This window comes from Peromyscus leucopus, unplaced genomic scaffold (assembly GCF_004664715.2).
Source record: "Peromyscus leucopus breed LL Stock unplaced genomic scaffold, UCI_PerLeu_2.1 scaffold_1474, whole genome shotgun sequence".
In the NCBI taxonomy this organism is placed as follows: Eukaryota; Metazoa; Chordata; class Mammalia; order Rodentia; family Cricetidae; genus Peromyscus; species Peromyscus leucopus.
This window is the reverse complement of record NW_023504638.1, coordinates 8,943-27,067: the sequence shown is the minus strand read 5'-3', so window position 1 is coordinate 27,067 and position 18,125 is coordinate 8,943. Positions and strand designations below refer to the sequence as shown.

At 37.0% G+C, this 18,125-nt stretch overlaps 1 protein-coding gene across 1 annotated transcript; it reads left to right on the top strand.

Moving 5' to 3' along the window:
• The first annotated feature begins 3,678 nt into the window (after window positions 1–3,678).
• Window positions 3,679–4,608, top strand: LOC114689017 (olfactory receptor 5K3-like). Its single transcript, XM_028863472.1, has one exon. The coding sequence runs from the start codon at window positions 3,679–3,681 to the stop codon at window positions 4,606–4,608; it is 930 nt and encodes a 309-aa protein (XP_028719305.1).
• The last annotated feature ends 13,517 nt before the right edge of the window (window positions 4,609–18,125 follow it).

The window sequence follows — 18,125 nt, the reverse complement described above, 5'->3', positions numbered from 1 at the left end:
GGAAGAAAAAATACAACAGAGTAACAAAGGAAAGGGCCAGGTAGTATGGGCAGGAAAGACAGAAGATCGTCAATATTTCATATAAGATGCATATGTAGTGCTAGAGAGATGGCTAAGTTTTTAAGAGCATGTACTACTGATGGGGGAATGTCTTTCTGTATGCTGTGAATATGTATCGCTCTGATTGGTTGATAAGTAAAGCTGTTTGGCTTGTGGCAAGTCAGCTTAGAGGCAGGTGGGAAATTCAAAGAGAGAGACAGGAAGAAGGCAGGGAGAGATGCCAGCAAGCGGCCCAAGGAGCAACATGTAATGGGACACAGGTAAAGCCATGGAACTTGTGGTGATATATAGATTAATAGTCATGGGCTAATTTAAGATATAAGAGTTAGCTAGTAAAAGGCTTGAGCCCTAGCCATGCAGTTGTAATTAATATAAGCCTCTGTGTGTTTACTTGGGGGATGTGAATGGGAGAGATTTGTCCTGCCCACTGGCAGGCCAGGACACAGGAAAACTTCTAGCTACATACTATTCCTGCAGAAGGCCCAGATTTCAGTACCAGCATCCACACTGGGCAACACACAAATGTCCATAACTCCAGACCCAGGGATACTAACACCTCTGGTCTTCACAGGCACTGGCACTCACATATACATGCCCACACTCAGACCCAAATACACACAATTAAAAATATTTTTAAAACACTATATGGTAACATCAAATTCTGTGTTATAGGACAAGAAGATGCAATCAAGTCACATAGTAAAATTAATAAAAATAGCTGAACCTACTATACCTTCTATTTTTCCTCTTCAAATAAGAATTGTTTCCATAACAGAGGCTGGAGAAATGGCTCAATAATTAAGAACACTTGCTGTTCTTTCAGAGGACCTGGATTAGACACCCATCATACATATGATGGTTAACAACAATCTGTAATGCCAGATCTAGGGGATCTGGTGTCCTGACCTCTGTGTGTACCAGGCTTTCACATGGTGTATAGACATAATATGAGCAAAACACCCATACAGATAAAATAATAAATTTTCTTTTATAAAGAAACTTAGGGGAATTAATTAAGCATTCTTTATTATGCTTTCTTGACTAAAATCCCACATAGGCTGAGAAATTAGTTATAATGGGCACAGAAACCTCTAGAAACTCATACATAAATCAAAGTGAAACTTATTGAAAGAACAAAGCAGGGAAAATGTTTTATGTAGAAGAGGACGGAGGGAATATATATAAAAATGCACAGATCCAGGGATACATTTTTGCAATATACACAAAATTTAATATAAACATAGTGGTGAAGAGGCCTATAAAAAAGTCTGATAAGTACTAATCTAGAAAACGATCTCTCAGCAGATTATCTGATGGCCCTTTGTTTGAACTTCGTTGTTTCACAGGATATTGGTAGGCATGTTTAAGAGGTTTATACAGTTTAGAGGTTACTATCTCCAGGCTCTCTGGTGTCAGTGCTGGGTAAATCCTTTGGGACTTGATGGAAGACTTTTTAACTTTGTAGTGTAATGGGCATAATTATTAACACTGACTTGTAGGTCACCTCTGGGATATTCATTCTCTTAAATGCAAATATTTTAGAGCATGATACAGATATATTCATAAATTCTGACACTTGTACCATAAAGCAAAGATACTGAAAAAAAATCCTCTGAGTAAAATCAGGTAAGAGAGGTATTCTAACTTATGTTTATTTTTAACTTTTGCCATCAAATACAGTACTTACTATTTCTATTCTTCCTAAATTTCAGCTCCTTTCTGATCTCCTGAATAATTGAATGGTGTGTGGAAACAGACTGAAGTGTAACACAGTAACTAATATGACTTTCTGAAAGGATGTGATTTCAGAATATAAACTTTAGATCTCAAAATATTCTGTTAAATAATGCATGCATCTACATCAAAAGTTATTTCTATTTTATCTAACTTTATACATTGCACTTAGTTACTAGAGCAAAGAAACTTTCACCATCTTTTTTGGGTGTTCTTGTTATAGAAATGCAAACACATTAAGACCATTGAATCAAGATGATTAGATTTGGTAGTATGACCTAAAATACCACCGATAATGGGAAATGGGATATAATTCCAAAATATCTTTAAAGTTTAAAAGGTTTGCTATCTAAGCACTAGGAACAAATTTAAGAAACACATCTATTTATTAGATTTTTATCTACTATAGTATAATTTAGAGAATTACAGTATTCTAAAGAATCATTAACATAGATAAGCATTCTTGTTTCATAAGGGAAGATTTTAAACATTGTCATTTTAGGCTCTTCTTTTTATTAAATGAATTTATCTGTCTTTAAAATTTTTTTCCATTCAACACATTTTGTTCATATTCTTTCCTTCCCCCCAACTTTTCTCAGTTCCTTTATTGTAAGAGCCGGATGTGGTTGATGACTCCAAGGAAACAGCATCATCAAGATTCTTTTATTTTTATTTATTTATTTTTTTGGTTTTGTGGGACAAGGTTCTCTGTGTCACCTTGGCTATTCTAGAACTAGCTCTATAGATCAGGCTGGCCTCAAACTCACAGAGATCCACCGACTTCTACCTCCTGAATGCTGGAGTTAAAGGCATACAATATCACTACCCAGCTCAAGAATATTCTTAAAGGTAATAATTCTATGAGGAAAGGAAATAAATCACTTGAATTTATTACGAGGATATAGAAAATTAGATCACCTGATCAAGGTCATTGAATAGAGCTTGGGTTAGAATTAAATCTTCTTTTACTTCATCACACATTATTATCTTTCACAGAAGTCTGAAACAGTAAGCCTCAAAATGCTTATAGTGTAATTTTAAAAAATCATTGAGGCACATGTGAGAGAAATGTAACAACATGGATTGTGCAATTATACAGAAAAAAATATGAATTTTGTTGCTGAAGGGTGATATGACCCACTATTCAGAATATGACACTGGTGTGGTTTAGGAAATTGAGTTAAAATTTTGTTAAACAGTTTTGCATGTAAAATATCTTTTACAAAAAGAGGAAGGATTTAGATATTTGGAAAAATCAGTGTGAATAATACCATAGAGAAAGTCAATATCTATGAAAGGCTTAGTAACATGGGGAAAAGAGAAGTGAGAGGTAATAATATATGAAAATTTATTTCTTCATCAGCCTAAGTGATTTCATTAAAGATGAATTACTCCCTATGTTATTAGTGATCTTTCTGCAACCTCTAATATATAAATTTAACATATCTCTAACATATTTTTTCTAAATATTCTTCCTCTGGAAGAGATATGAAAATAATTTTGTCATATTTGCAAGACAACTGATTTGAAAACTTGGGGAGAAAGGGAGAGTAACAACAAAAGAATCAAATTATATAAGGATATTGAGTCAAATGTGGGTAACCTCAATTTTCTTTACATCTTTACATGTTGGCAGAAAGGTCAACATTTTCCAATTTAGGTTTTTACCCTGGAAGTACCAAAAACTCCTATGAACTTTGGAAGTCACAACTTTTAATCAAAGATGGCAATGCTTTTAGAGAAAAAATAACTATGCAAAATATAAGAGCTTCATTCCAAATACAGTGGGTGATGTTTAAAGAAGAAATCTTCCTATCTGTTATACAAAGCAAAGTGAGTGATTATCAGTTCACAGTTGCAATCTTACATCTTTCTCAGTTGAAGATGACTGAGAATAACAACTCTTGGACAAATGAATTCATCCTGGTGGGCTTCTCAGATCACCCAGACCTGAAGATCCTTCTATTCCTGGTGTTCTTTGCCATCTATCTGGTGACCATGGTGGGGAATCTCGGACTGGTGGCCTTGATCTACATGGAACGCCGCCTTCACACACCCATGTACATCTTTCTAGGCAACTTGGCTCTCATGGATTCCTGCTGCTCCTGTGCCATCACTCCCAAGATGCTAGAGAATTTCTTTTCTGTGGACAGAAGCATTTCTCTCTATGAATGCATGGCACAGTTCTATTTTCTCTGTCTGGCTGAAACTGCAGACTGCTTCCTTCTGGCAGCAATGGCCTATGATCGTTATGTGGCCATATGCAACCCACTACAGTACCACACCATGATGTCCAAGAAGCTCTGCCTTCAGATGACCACAGGAGCCTACATAGGAGGAAACCTACATTCCATGATTCACATAGGGTTCTTGTTCAGGTTAACTTTCTGTAGATCTCATGTGATCAAACACTTTTTTTGTGATGTCCTTCCATTATATAGACTCTCGTGCATTGACCCCTATATCAATGAATTGATGATATTCATCTTTTCTGGTTCAATTCAAACCTTTACTATTTCTGTAGTCCTAATATCTTATTTCTATATCCTCTTTACTATATTCACAATGAAGTCCAAAGAGGGAAGAAGCAAAGCCTTATCTACTTGTGCTTCCCACTTTCTGTCTGTGTCAATATTCTATGGTTCACTTCTCTACATGTATATTCGACCAAGTTCAGTTAATGAAGAATATAAAGACATATCTGTTGCTATTTTTTACACTATAGTAATTCCTTTATTAAACCCCTTTATTTATAGTCTGAGAAATAAGGAAGTAATTAATGTGATGAAACAAATAATAAAGAGACAATTGTAACATTCTGAAAACAGCTCTTTGAAAATTAACTTGAAATTTATACAATTCTGTGGATACTTTAAGAAGTAGAAAAGTACAACTTTGTAACTAAGGCATTATATAATGGAGTGATGTTACAATTTATTCAAATTAGTTCAGAAGGAATGGTTTTACTAAAATTTGCTTCAAAATCTTAGAGACTAGATGCATTAGAAGTCATAAGACTAATTATTCAGTTATTGACAATTCCTGTAAATGCTAGGAATACAAGTAAGCCTGTGTAAAGATAGCTTTCGTTAATCTTTGGTAAAGCTTTTGATCCTAAAAATTAAAGTAAAATCTCAAAGACATTGCAATAATTGCATTTATCTTTTCTAATCATTTTTTAAAAACCCTATTTTTGGCATGCAAACAATATGCTTGCATATGGTTTTAATTTGACTGTATTTTTGCATCTATACTAATACAAGATTACATTTTAGTAAACAAAAATTTAGTATTTGGTTTTAGTCATTTAGTCTTAAGTTATCTGAATGAGGATAGCTTTAAATGACTTGTTCAGCAAATTGAACTTGAAATGATGTTCTTCATAAAGTAATTTCCGAGGCTTTAAACTTTTTCCTATATCTAGCTAATTTGCCCATTACATATGATAGTTATTAAAAAGGCCTATTAACATCAAGATCATGATAGGGAAACCTACAGAGACAACAAAACCAAACTAGTGGGAACCCATGAACTGTGGACCAATAGCTGTGGAGCCTCCATGGGACTGGCTAGGCCCTCTGCATAGGCTAGACAGTAATTTAGCTTGACTTGTTTAAGGGGCCCCTGGCACTGGGATCAGGATCCATCCCTGCCTGGTGCATGAGTTGTCTTTTTGGAACCCAGTACTTATGGTAGGACACCTTACACAGTCTAGGTTCAGGGGGAGGGGCTTGGACATGCCTCAACTGAATGTACTAGGCTATGATGACTCCCCATAGGAGACCTTGCTTTGGAGGAGGTGGGAATGAGAGGTGGGTTGAGGGGGAAAGCTGAGGGGGGTATGGGAGGAGGGAAAAGAGGGGCATCTGTGGTTGGTATGTAAAATGAACAGAAAATTTCTTAATAATAAAAAAAGAGAAAAGGCCTTTCAAATTTCTTCTCTAATATCATTTCTTCTTTCGTTGGCTATTGAAGTATTAATATCTTCATAGTATTCATAAAAGATGGAAGTGGTATTTGCATACAAATGTGGTCAAAATTGCTGAAAATCATAAACATCTAAACAAAATAATTACTTATACTTAAATTCTTTAATTTATTTAATTACTGTATTTGTCACTTTACAATGAAATTCTCTTCATTAAAGAATCTATATTTTGATGGTTTGTCAATTTATAGTTATAAATCATGCTCTTCTTGATAAAATTCTAAAGAATTTTAACCTTTTCATTTGTTATTTTGTTCATCACATATAACATTGTATTTATTAAATCTATTCATTGCATCAACTTTTTCTTCTGTATGCTTGTCATTAAGAATATTAAAACCCTTCACTGACTCCAGTGCAAACTGTAAACATGCCCAAAGAGTTAATAAAAATGGAGATTTCATTCAAGTATAAATGAGGCAGAAATTTTGTAAAAATCCTAAACATTGAAACTAAAATATGTTTTCATAAAATAAATTTGCAAATAAAAAATAAAAATAACTTCCTAGAAATGTATGATCTGCCAGGCTTACTAAGGGAGACATTTCAATTGTTTTGAATTTATTTTAACATTCTTTTATTTATGCTTTGAGAAATTCATATAATATATTTTACTCATATCCATTCTCCTCCCCCACCTACCTAACCCATCCACTCAACTTCATGTTCTCATCCCCTAGGAAGGAAGGAAGGAAGAAAGGAGGGAGGAAGGGAGGAAGGAAGGAAGGAAGGGAGGGAGGAAGGAAGGAAGGAAGGAAGGAAGGAAGGAAGGAAGAAAGAAAGAAAGAAAGAAAGAAAGAAAGAAAGAAAGAAAGAAAGAAAGAAAGAAAGAAAGAAAGAAAGAAAGAAAGAAAGAAAGAAAGAAAGAAAGAAGAAGAAAGAACTAAACAACTAGAGTATAATTTTTGTTAGCTGTAAACATGGGACCTGCCCTGAATATATAATTAATATATCTAAAATCACACCAGTGAAAAAACTGATTTTATTTCTCCCAATATCTATCAGTTACAAAGAGCTTCCTTTAAGACTCAAGGATCTATGTGAAAGAGACTTTTCATATATATGACATACCAACTACCTAGATATAGTCAACTATTCACTAAAATAAAAACCTCATATACCGAAATGTTGAATAATTTACCAGAGAACCCAATACATGCAGAGTCTGCATTTTCTTTTCCCCCACATACTTCTGTTTCTGGAAATGGAGTTTATATTGCTTATTAAATGTATCCTAAAGACAAAAAGTCATGACATTTATAACAAAACAGCACTGAAGAGACCGTTGACTCTCTGAACTTGAGGCCAGCCTTGTCTACAATGTGAAAAGAGGGGAAAGAGGACAAACTAGGAAGAGGAGGAAGAAGAGGAAATCAATTCAATGAGTCGCTCCATTGCTTGGTGTGGTGGTGCACACCTTTAATCCCAGCACTCGGGAGGCAGAGGCAGGCGGATCTGGTCTCATCTACAAAGCAAATTACAAGACAGTACGGAAAAACCCTGTAGAGGAAAAATAGTGATGAGTATTACCAGAGTCCATATTTATGTAAATGAATGTATCAAGGAGTGTGGAAAGTGGAATGATCAGTGGGACTGAGCCAACAAGGTGACAAACTCCTGGACAGAGGGAGTATGGGATGCAGAGTGGGTGTGAATCAAGTTAGCAGGATCCTGAAATGTCACCTTAGGGATCTGAATTTGTACAGCAGCATCAGCTACAGGTTATTAGGATTATATCTCTTGGAAAACTGATGAAATAATTGATTTGATTGGAAAGAAACAGGTGTGAGACTTCAAGAATAAGTTATATTTAGAAATATCTATTTCTATGTATATATGTATAAGCATTCAATAACAATTAGTTAAAAAACAGAGGCTAAGAATTTGAAGGAGAGCAGGAAGTGGTTTATGTGAGGAGTTGGAAGAAAGAGAAGGGAGAAATGTTATCATCTCAAAATTAAATTTAAAAGAGGATATACATATTAGATTTTGAAAAGAGAATGTAAAATTAGTCAAAAGAAATGAGATGAGTATTCTCATGAAAACAACATACTAAATAAAGACAAGGTTGTAATTGTTGGATAGCAGAAGGATGGCCTCCCTTCATCCTGTGTGAAGTATTCTACTCTAATGTTATTTAACTGTACTCAAACAGTGCCCTGTATAATGCTATATTCTGTAACTATTCCCTTCAAAGTGTTTTTTTTTTGTATTGAAAATGTTATATTTGTTTTATTTTAAAATTGTGGCCTCTATCCACAGACTAATAGGGAATTGTTTATTTAAATGTCCCATATTTTAAAATTAATTTACCACTTGACAATTTTATAAATACATATGATAGATTCTGGCCACACTCACTCATCCTTCTGCTCTCTCTTATCTCCTTCTACACTCACTCCACTCACCAACTTCCCATCCCACCCTAATGTTGTTTTGTTCTGGTTTTTCATTTTGCTTTGTGACTCACTGGGTTTAAGGAAGGCCTCCCTTGTGAGCATAGGTGTGGAGATATCCACTAGAACATAAATAACTCACCAGTGGCTACATCACTGACTTTCCCCAGTGGCCCCCAACTGCCACCATTTCTCCTGGGCAGAGTATCATGAACCTTATCCCTACTTGTGGCTGAATTTTCACATGCTCAGTTTTTTGAAGACTCTATCAGACAATCAAGCTTCTGTGAATTCAAAAGTAACATGTCTACGCCATGCCCGTTAGACAGTTCCATGGCCCTTCTCCCATTGTTCGGCTCATACATTCTTTCCACTCCTCTTTCTGTGATGTTTTCTGAGTCTTGGAAGGGTTAGTATAGGCTTAAAGATGATATAAGGAGTAATTTAAAGATAATTGCTCAATAGTCATTTGTTTTCAACTCCTTGAACAGCCATAAATTGTGGAAACCTGTGTACAAAAGCTATGAATTTACTGCGAAGAATGGACAGGGCAGAGTGCAGAATATTCTTCCTACAAGGTATCCTTCTAGAAGGAATTGCATAAAGTATAAGTGAATGACTTGAAAGCAAGGATATGAAGGGAATGTCCTGGCATGTCCACAGTATTTCTATGGCAAAGACAAAGGCCTGGCAGGAATATTCTTGAATCTTTACACATGACCAAAGATAAGACATAATACCAGGTGTGTTCATTCTTTCAATGTATTTGCATTTGCTTAAGCTAATTCATATTTTTCTTGCTTTGGTAATAGAAACAAGAAGTGCTTTGTTTGCACAATGCTTGATCTCAAACACCTGAAGTTCCCTGGTTACGTACTTATTTTTGGTATTTTCCTTCTATCTTTGGAGACAGACCTCTTTGACCAGGATAAATTGACAATGAGTCTGTGCCCTTATCAGTTATTGCAAAGAGAAACTTCTTTGATCAATTCTTAGTACATAAATTGCATGGGAATAAATTTAAATATTTAGGATGCATTTTGAACATGTAACCATTTAACAAAAGTAATGAGTTCACCCATAGTGTCTATGACCACTCATTGGCCTTTGAACAGATCCATGGTACTGGGCATGAACTCCCTCCAACAAGCAAGCCTCAGACCTAATCATAAAGCAGTTAGCTGTCATAATCATAGCCTGGTCACTATTGCAACAGTAAATGCATCTTGTTTGGCAATTTGGTATTATAGCATGAAAGGTCCAAAGCTCAGAAAAAACTATTTTTACTTATTTCTAGCCACCAGCTGCCTGTATAATAAGTTCTGAGACTATGAAACCTAGACAGCTGGGAAAAACTTCTGGCATGGTTTCTCTGTGTTCTGCAACCAGGTGTTTCTATCTATGCAGTTCAGGAGAACAACCAAGGGCCACAGTCATAACTGGGCAGCTTAGTGGAACCTCTGGGACTAACTTAGGAGTACACTTCCACAGCAAACAGCTATCCTAGTCAACTACAACTACCAAGATTCCTTGGCTCCCAGGCATTGAGCTCATTAAAGTAGGTGAAACGCTGAGTTGAAACGAACTAACCTGTTTCTGCATAGTGCTACTGATTTTCTACCTAAGAAAGATTTAACACTTTGCAGCTCAGGATTTTTTCTGAAATTATACTGTGATTCTCAAATGTGCTTGATTAAGAAAACCCAAATTAAAACCAGTTAAGATATTTTCTCCAGCTAAGATCATTAGTACCTAATTTGTTTAATTTGTTAAGATCCCTAAGCTAAACTACATACTTATAAATACATTCCACACATATATATATATATGTATAATATTACATATAAATACTATATATATATATATATTTTATGCATCTTGTAAAACATTTTACATTCTGAATTTTATGATGTTTCCTCATGATTTGTTTAAAGTTAAATTTTTCATAGGGCCAGAAATGTATTTTTCCAAATATCGTAAGACCTATTCATCTTGTTAGAGGAAATGTTTTTACTTATCCTACTTAAAGCACTGTTCACTGGGTATTCACATTCTAAAATGACTTGTTTTCTGGATAACCTGAATCTAGTCTACAAGGTGATGTGTTGAAACTGTGAATTCTCTGGTTTCCAAAGCTTTTCATCTGTGGTAATAATATACATTTAGAAACCTTGCATTAAGTAAATATCAAATTTGGAAGTAGAAAATGGTCATTGTGCTCAAAATTATCTGGATTCTTTCTAAAAAAGAACAACTTTAACTCACACCCAGTATTTAAAAATGTTTTCAAAATTAAATTCCCTGAGAGGATTCATACTGATTTCTCCATGCTATTAACATCTTTCTAATCACACTAATACATGTGTATAAGGATACAGTGTTATGTTCTGAAGTCTGTAATTGTGGAGTTCCATAGTTTGTGCCTAATATTCTCCTCCTCCATAATCTCATCATTGAAAGCATTCTATATGAAGTCAAGATGTCATTTTGACTCTTCCTGACAACAACTAGTTATCAGGCATCCCATACCAAGACAGCCATGTTTCTATCAGTCAGACAAATACCTAAAAAGAAAAAAACAAAACAATTCACAAAGGGCCTTGAGAGATTGCTCAGTGGTTAAGAAAATCTATGGTTCTTCCAAGGGACCTGAGTTAAGTTTCCTGCACCCATGTCAGAAGGCTGACAACTGTCTATAACTCTAGTTCCAGGGTTACCCAAAGCTCCTGTCATCCAGGGAACCAGGACTCATGTGCCCATACCCACACAAAGACACACATGTGCACACAATTAAAATTAAATCTTAAAAATGAGAAACATACCAAAGAAAAACAAAGTTATTTTGTGTCCAATCCATAGCCAGTTAACCCGATTTGCTTTAGTGTAGTCAAGATGCAATGCATCATGGATAAAATATATAATTCAAAAGAAAGCTTCTTATATGGTAGCCAGGGAACAGAAAGAAGAAAAGAGGCCAGAAATCTCAATATTCCTTTCAAGGCCTTATGCAATGACCTCACTTCCTCTCACTGGATCTCCTAAATGTTTGCCAGTCTCGTCACATTTCCAGAAATTAAACACCAAGTCTTTAGCAGGTGACTTTTGAGTGACAGTAAACATTCACACCACAAAAATATTTTTGTGGTCTTGAAATTTTTTTATTATTTTATTTTATTTTACAATATAATTTAATTCTACATATCAGCCACAGATTCCCTTGTTCTCCCCCCTCCCGCCACTCTCCCCTTTTCCCCAGCCCACCCCCCATTCCCATCTCCTCCAGGGCAAAGACTACCCCGCGGATTGAGATCAACCTGGTAGACTCAGTCCAGGCAGATCCAGTCCCCTCCTTCCAGGCTGAGCCAAGCATCCCTGCATAAGCCCCAGGTTTCAAACAGCCAACTCATGCACTGAGCACAGGACCCGGTCCCACTGCCTGGATGCCTCCCAAACAGATCAAGCTAATCAACTGTCTCACTTATCCAGAGGGCCTAATCCAGTTGGGGGCTTCTCAGCTATTGGTTCATAGTTCATGTGTTTCCATTCATAGGAAATAGATATATTTCCTATAGTATAATTTTCTGATTATTACATTACAGATTTTGGGGTTGAAAGACCATGGAATAAATTTCCATTTCATTCACTATATATCAACAGTAAATACTATCAACTCTTCTCTCCTGTTACTGAGGATCCCTTCTTTCTGTTGTTGAGGGATTGTGCTTTTTCAAGGATGTTTTTGTGCCTGTTTTTTTCAATTTCAGCTTTTGAATGTCTACTAGTATCAAGGATATTACTTCCCTGGGAAAGAGTTGATGGTTCTGTGATGGAAAGGAAACTGTTTTTGTGGTGTTCTTTTGTTATTCTTTCTTCTAGAGGTCCAGATAATCATGAGCCCATTGACTTTCTCCTTACATAAATGGATCTGCACCAATGGGAACCTGATTTATGTAGTTAAGTTTTGAAGAATAGTCTAACTGCTTCTACCAAAAAGCCATAAATTACCATTGTATAGCTTCTGAGGTTTTCTTGCAGGGGAGGGATGCTGTTTTCAAAAGACTCAATGTTTTGCATTTAACAATTAACCATTAGTTGGCACAAAGCTTGTGGACATAGTCAACTGGTGTCTGACTGGATTTAAGACCTACTCCATAAATCCACAAGTTGGAATCCAGACCTGACACTGATGGGATGACCAAAACCAGAAACCAGATAGCCCAGAGACACAGGGTAAAACCAAATACTATTGTATTGGTGAAATTATTAAAGCCACTCCATGTAGTTAAAAGGGAGGTTTATTTTGTGGGGTAACTTACAAGTGAATGGATAGTTTACAGAGTCTGGGAAAGGTGTGGCACAGTCTGGCGGTGTTCTCTGGAGAACTCTGCTCGGTCTACCTCCAGCATCCAGGGTCCAGGAACCAAGAGAGCCCCTGCATCCAGAACTCGGGTCTTCAGCATCCTCTCTCAGCCCTGCCTTGTAGGCGTGACCATTACAGAAGCCTCAATGGGGGTTGGAACTTCCAGGTCAATGCTGGAATGGCTACCCACTACACTATTGATCTAAAGAAAAGTAACAATAAAATGACTCCTAATCATATCATGCTATACTCATAGTTCATTCCCTTATTTATTCATCTTCAGAGAAGTTTTTGCCTGTAGCAAATGGGAACAAATAGAGAGACCCACAGCCAAGCATAACACAGATAGAGACAACCTTGGAACACAAGGCTCTAAATGGATGTTTCCATAAGATGCCTGCCCTTGGAACTCAGAGAACTCCACTGGCAGAGGAGGAGAAAATAGTGTAAGCACCAGAGGGAACAAAGGACACCAGGAGAACAAGGCCTTCTAAATCAAATGAGCAAAACTCATATGAACTCACAGAGACTGAAGCAGCATGCACAGAGCCTACATTGGTCTGCACCAGGTCTCCTGCATGTATTTTACAAGTTTCAGTTTAGTATTTTTATAGGACCCCTGTATGTGAAAGACTGGGTCTCTGATTCTTGTGCCTTCTCTTGGGAGCTCTTTTCCTTCTGTTGATTTGCCTTGTCCAACTTCAATGTGATAGTTTTTGTTTTATCATTATATTTTACTTTGTTAAAAAAAATGGTTCTAAAGAAAGAAAATAGTTTTGAAAGAAAAAAATACCATTATTATTCAGTTGTTACAGCCTTAGCTCTCAGCACATTTACAAAGCACCTGGATAGAGCAGGAGCTGTCTGTGAAGTCTCTTCCAGCCTTGTATGATTTTTCTGCAGTGGAATATCGTTCTGTATGCTGTGAATGTGTGTTGCTCTGATTGGTTGATAAATAATATACTGATTGGCCAGTAACCAGGCAGGAAGTATAGGTGGGATAAGCAGATGAGGAGAACTCTGGGAAGAGGAAGGCTGAGTCAGGAGTCACCAGCCAGACACAGAGGAAGCAAGATGTCAAGGCAGAACTGAGAAACGGTTCCAAGCCACATGGCTAAATATAGATAAGAATTATAGGTTAATTTAAGTGTAAGAGCTAGTCAGTAATAAGCCTGAGCTAATGACCATATAGTTCATAATTTATATAAGCCTCTGTGTGTTTACTTGGGGACCAGCAGGTGAGAGAGATTTGTCCTGATCACAGGCCAGGTGGGACACAGAAAAACTTCCAGCTACAAATGGCACAAGATGTGGGGAAAGAGTTTCCACCTAAAACCTGAGAAAGCGTTTTTTTAAAAAAAGTTCTAAAACAGAACTAAAAACAGCTTCCTGGTTGTATTTCTCATGCCAGCCACAGCCTGTGGGCTTGAGCTATTCTATGGTGGGTTTGTAGTGTGTGGGATTGACCTGCAGCTTGCAGATTCCCACCAAGATACACAGAGGCATCTCCAAGCCACACATTATGCTGTGTGGTGGATTTAGCCTTTGCTAGTACAGATGGGAAAAATAAAGGGAGATTTCTGGGCTACACACTGCTTTGATAGAAGCAGAGACACCCTGCCTCCCAGAGTCAGAGGACAGCATGGTTGTGAATTATCTCCACCATGTTGAAAAGTTGAGATAGGTGGAGTCAACAGTCAAGGCTGCCACTTCAGTAATAACCACTGCAGTTTAAAGCAAAGATTCACAATAGGGCAGATTCAGATGGAATAGGACTTTAAATGGTTTACATTGTGTGTAAAAATGTACATAGGCTTGGAAGAGAGAAGAAAATGAATATAAACAGGTATATAAAGAAATAGTTTTAAAAAATAAAGTCTTTAAAGAGATAATAAAGGTAATATAAAATATAAGCCATGTAAAAATGGATATTACACAGAGAATCTGGATTATATTGTATTTGGGATTTTTAACTGCAGAGAGATATTTGATTGTAAAGACTGCTGAGTTAAACCAATATGTTTATTTTAAAGGTATCTTGACTTTGAAATTTGGATCTAAGAGTATGTTGCTTTGGAAGTGAAGCTCTGCTTTTGTTTCCACGGGAAGCAAGAGGCTATGGATTTGTTCCAGATTAAGCAACATCAGGTTTGATCAGTGAAGACCCCCTGAAAGGTCTCTGATGACCCCATGGCCCAGATCATCCAACATCTAAAATCAGCTTCAAAGAAACCAGCTCAGAGAATACAGCCTCACAGACTATTCCAGTCAGGACTTGACCATAGTTCTTAATTTTCTCAGGATCCCGATAAAAATACAGCAATCTCTATCAGCAGGAAATAGCCTATGAAACTATGTCCACATTTCCAAATAATGGCTTATGGATGTTTGTCTCTGTTTAGGTTGTTGGTTAAAAATTTTTATTGGTCATGGTCAATCTCTTTCTAAAAAAAAGAAAGGGGGATATGATATAGAAATATAAGATATAGATATGACAGGTTAAAAGGGTAGATTATTTCATCTACATTTAAAGAGCAACAACTTGCTTAAAATATTTTACATTGCTATGGATTTTAGCTTATTGATACAAATTTAAAGTTAATTTTATTATACTCTATGTATATTTCCACTCTTGTTTAAGGTATTAGGTTTGTGCAGCTCATTTAAAATTATAATGTATAATTAAGATAAACAGATTAATTATTAGTCATCCATGATAATCAAACTTATACTCATATTAAGTTTTCTATGTAAACATAGATATATTTCAGATAGATAGGTAATCTTCCAACACTTCAAAGACCTACAGAATATGGCATTTAAAATGTTTTAAAACTTAGACTTTCTGGACAGTGAGACACGTCTGCTCCTGGCAGCACCAATTTACTTCAAAGAGAAAGATGAGCATCAAAGACACTCTATTATGAAATTTATCTTCTTCTTGGCAAAAGTAGCCATTTGGACAAGAAACTGTTCTTGCCTGGACTGCTTCACAAAATGTTGTATTGACTAGACATGCAGCACCATAGGAAGGGAACCACTGAACTTCACAAGACGAAATAGTCCTTCAGGTTCCTGGTTTGCAGAAGAAACTGCCTGACATTCTACAAAACACAGGAAAAAGTGATTGAGCTAGGCCTATGGGCTGAAAATGGATGCCCAAATGTTACAGAAGAACTTTGGGTGACTGTCCAGGTAGTCAGCTGTCTCTGTCATTCGAGATCTTTGGAAGTTGCTTACAATGCTCTTAGTGTTTACTTAGGTAATAATAAATCCTTCTGAGGTCTTTGATAATGTTGAAGATTAAATAGTTATAATTATGGTTTTCCTTGGTTATGATAAGAAACAAGGTAAATATGAAACCTTAGACTTACAAATATAGGATAAAAAATATTTTCTTTGAATTTGCCAATTATAAGTGGACTGGATATTGTAACTGTGATTCTTGCTTGATAACTCTTCTATGATATGTCATTTTACTATGTTAAAATTAAAACCAACCTTTTGTTTAGGTAACAAAGGGGAAGTGATGGGGAAATGTCTTTCTGTATGCTGTGAATATATGTTGCTCTGATAGGTTGATAAGTAAAGTTGTTTGGCCTATAGCAAAAGCAGCTTTGAGGCAGGTGGGAAATCCTAACTGATAGACAGAGAAAGAAAACAGAGGCAAGGAGTCACCTGCGAGACACAGAGGAAGCAAGATGTGAAGGCAGAACTGAGAAAAAGTACCAAGCCATGTGGCTAAACATGGATAAGAATAATGGGTTAAACTTTGGAAATCAATATGGCACTTTCTTAGAAAATTGGGAATCAATCTCCCCAAGATCCAGCTATATCACTCTTGGGCACATACCCAAGAAATGCTCAATCATACTACAAGAGCACTTGCTCAGCTAGGTTCATATCAGCATTGTTTGCAATAGTCAAAACCTGGAAACAACCTAGATGCCCTTCAACTGAAGAATGGATAAATAAATTGTGGCACATATACACAATGGAATACTACTCAGCAGAGAAAAACAATGACATCATGAGGTTTGCAAGCAAATGAATGGATCTAGAAAAAATCATCCTGAGTAAGGTAACCCAGACACAGAAAGACAAATATGGTATGTACTCACTCATAGGAGGATACTAGATGTGGAACAAGGATGACTGGGTTGCTAGTCACATCACCAGGGAGGCTACCTAGAAAACAGGACCCCAAGAAAGACACAGGGATCGCCCAATGATGGAGAAATGGCTGAGATCTACATGAACAACCTGGACATGAGTGGGAGTAATGAAGGGCGAGGGTCGAGGGAAAGAGAGCCTGTGGGAGCAGGAGATCACAACTGGATCAAGAACAGAGAGGGAGAGCAAGGAATAGGAGAGCTTGGCAAATGAAGACCACATGAGAAAATGGAGAAACAAAGTGCTAGAGAGGCCCACAGAAATCCACAAAGATATCCCCACAAAAGACTGCTGGCAATGGTCGAGAGGCAGCCAGAACTGACCTACTCTGGTGATGGGATGGCCAAACACCCTAATAGTCTTGCCAGAAACCCCATCCAATGACTGACGGATCTGGATGCAGAGATCCACGGCTAGGCCCTGGGTGGAGCTCCGGGAGTCTAACTATCAGTTGAAACCAATTGTTGAAACCTAAAGCACAGGGACAAATAGCCAAACGAATGAAAACACATGAACTATGAACCAAAGGCTGAGGGCCCCCAACTGGATCAGGCCCTCTGAATAGGTGAGACAGTTGATTGGCTTGATCTGTTTGGGAGGCATCTAGGCACGGGTACCGGGTCCTGTGCTAATTGCATGAGTTGGCTGTTTGAAACCTGGGACTTATGCAGGGACGCTTGGCTCAGTCTGGGAGGAGGGGACTGGACCTGCCTGGACTGAGTCTACCACTTGATCTCAGTCCTCGGGGGAGGCTTTGCCCTGGAAGAGGTGGGAATGGGGTGGGCTGGGGGGAAGGGAAGGGGAGCAGGATGGGAGAGAACAAGGGAATCCGTGGCTGATATGTAGAACGAAATGGTATTGTAAAATAAAATAAAATTTTAAAAAAAGAATGATGGGTTAATTTAAGTGTAAGAGCTAGTCAGCAATAAGCCTAAGCTAATGGCCAAGCAGTTATAAATAATATAAACCTCTGTGTGTTCATTTGGGTCTGAGTGGCTACAGGACCACAGGGCCACAGGAGCCAGGTGGGAAATTGAAAACTTCGAATTTCTCTCTAATTCTCTTTCTTTGTTGGGTATCAATCCTGAATGTTTAACATTCTTGGTTTCCCTAGCACTTATCTGAATACAAACACCTTCATGCTCCCAACAAGTACTTAGGATGATTCTAAAACTTAGTCATTATGAATAGTGTCACAATCAATATGACAGTTCAAATAGTGAATAGAAGACAAAATCATATGCTAGTGATAGAAGAAATAATCATGGAAAGGGCAGTAATTAAAAAAACTATAAAGTAGATAGAAATAAGCCACACTAATTCTTCCTCTTTGCTCTAGGCAGTGTCTACAGCACCAGATACATCCCCTCTATTAGTCCACCTCCTGCATGGTAATTCTATCTATAGTCAAAGT

Excerpts from the sequence above, each read along its gene's own strand:
- LOC114689017 (XM_028863472.1), top strand. The coding sequence starts at position 3,679 with ATGACTGAGAATAACAACTCTTGGACAAATGAATTCATCCTGGTGGGC.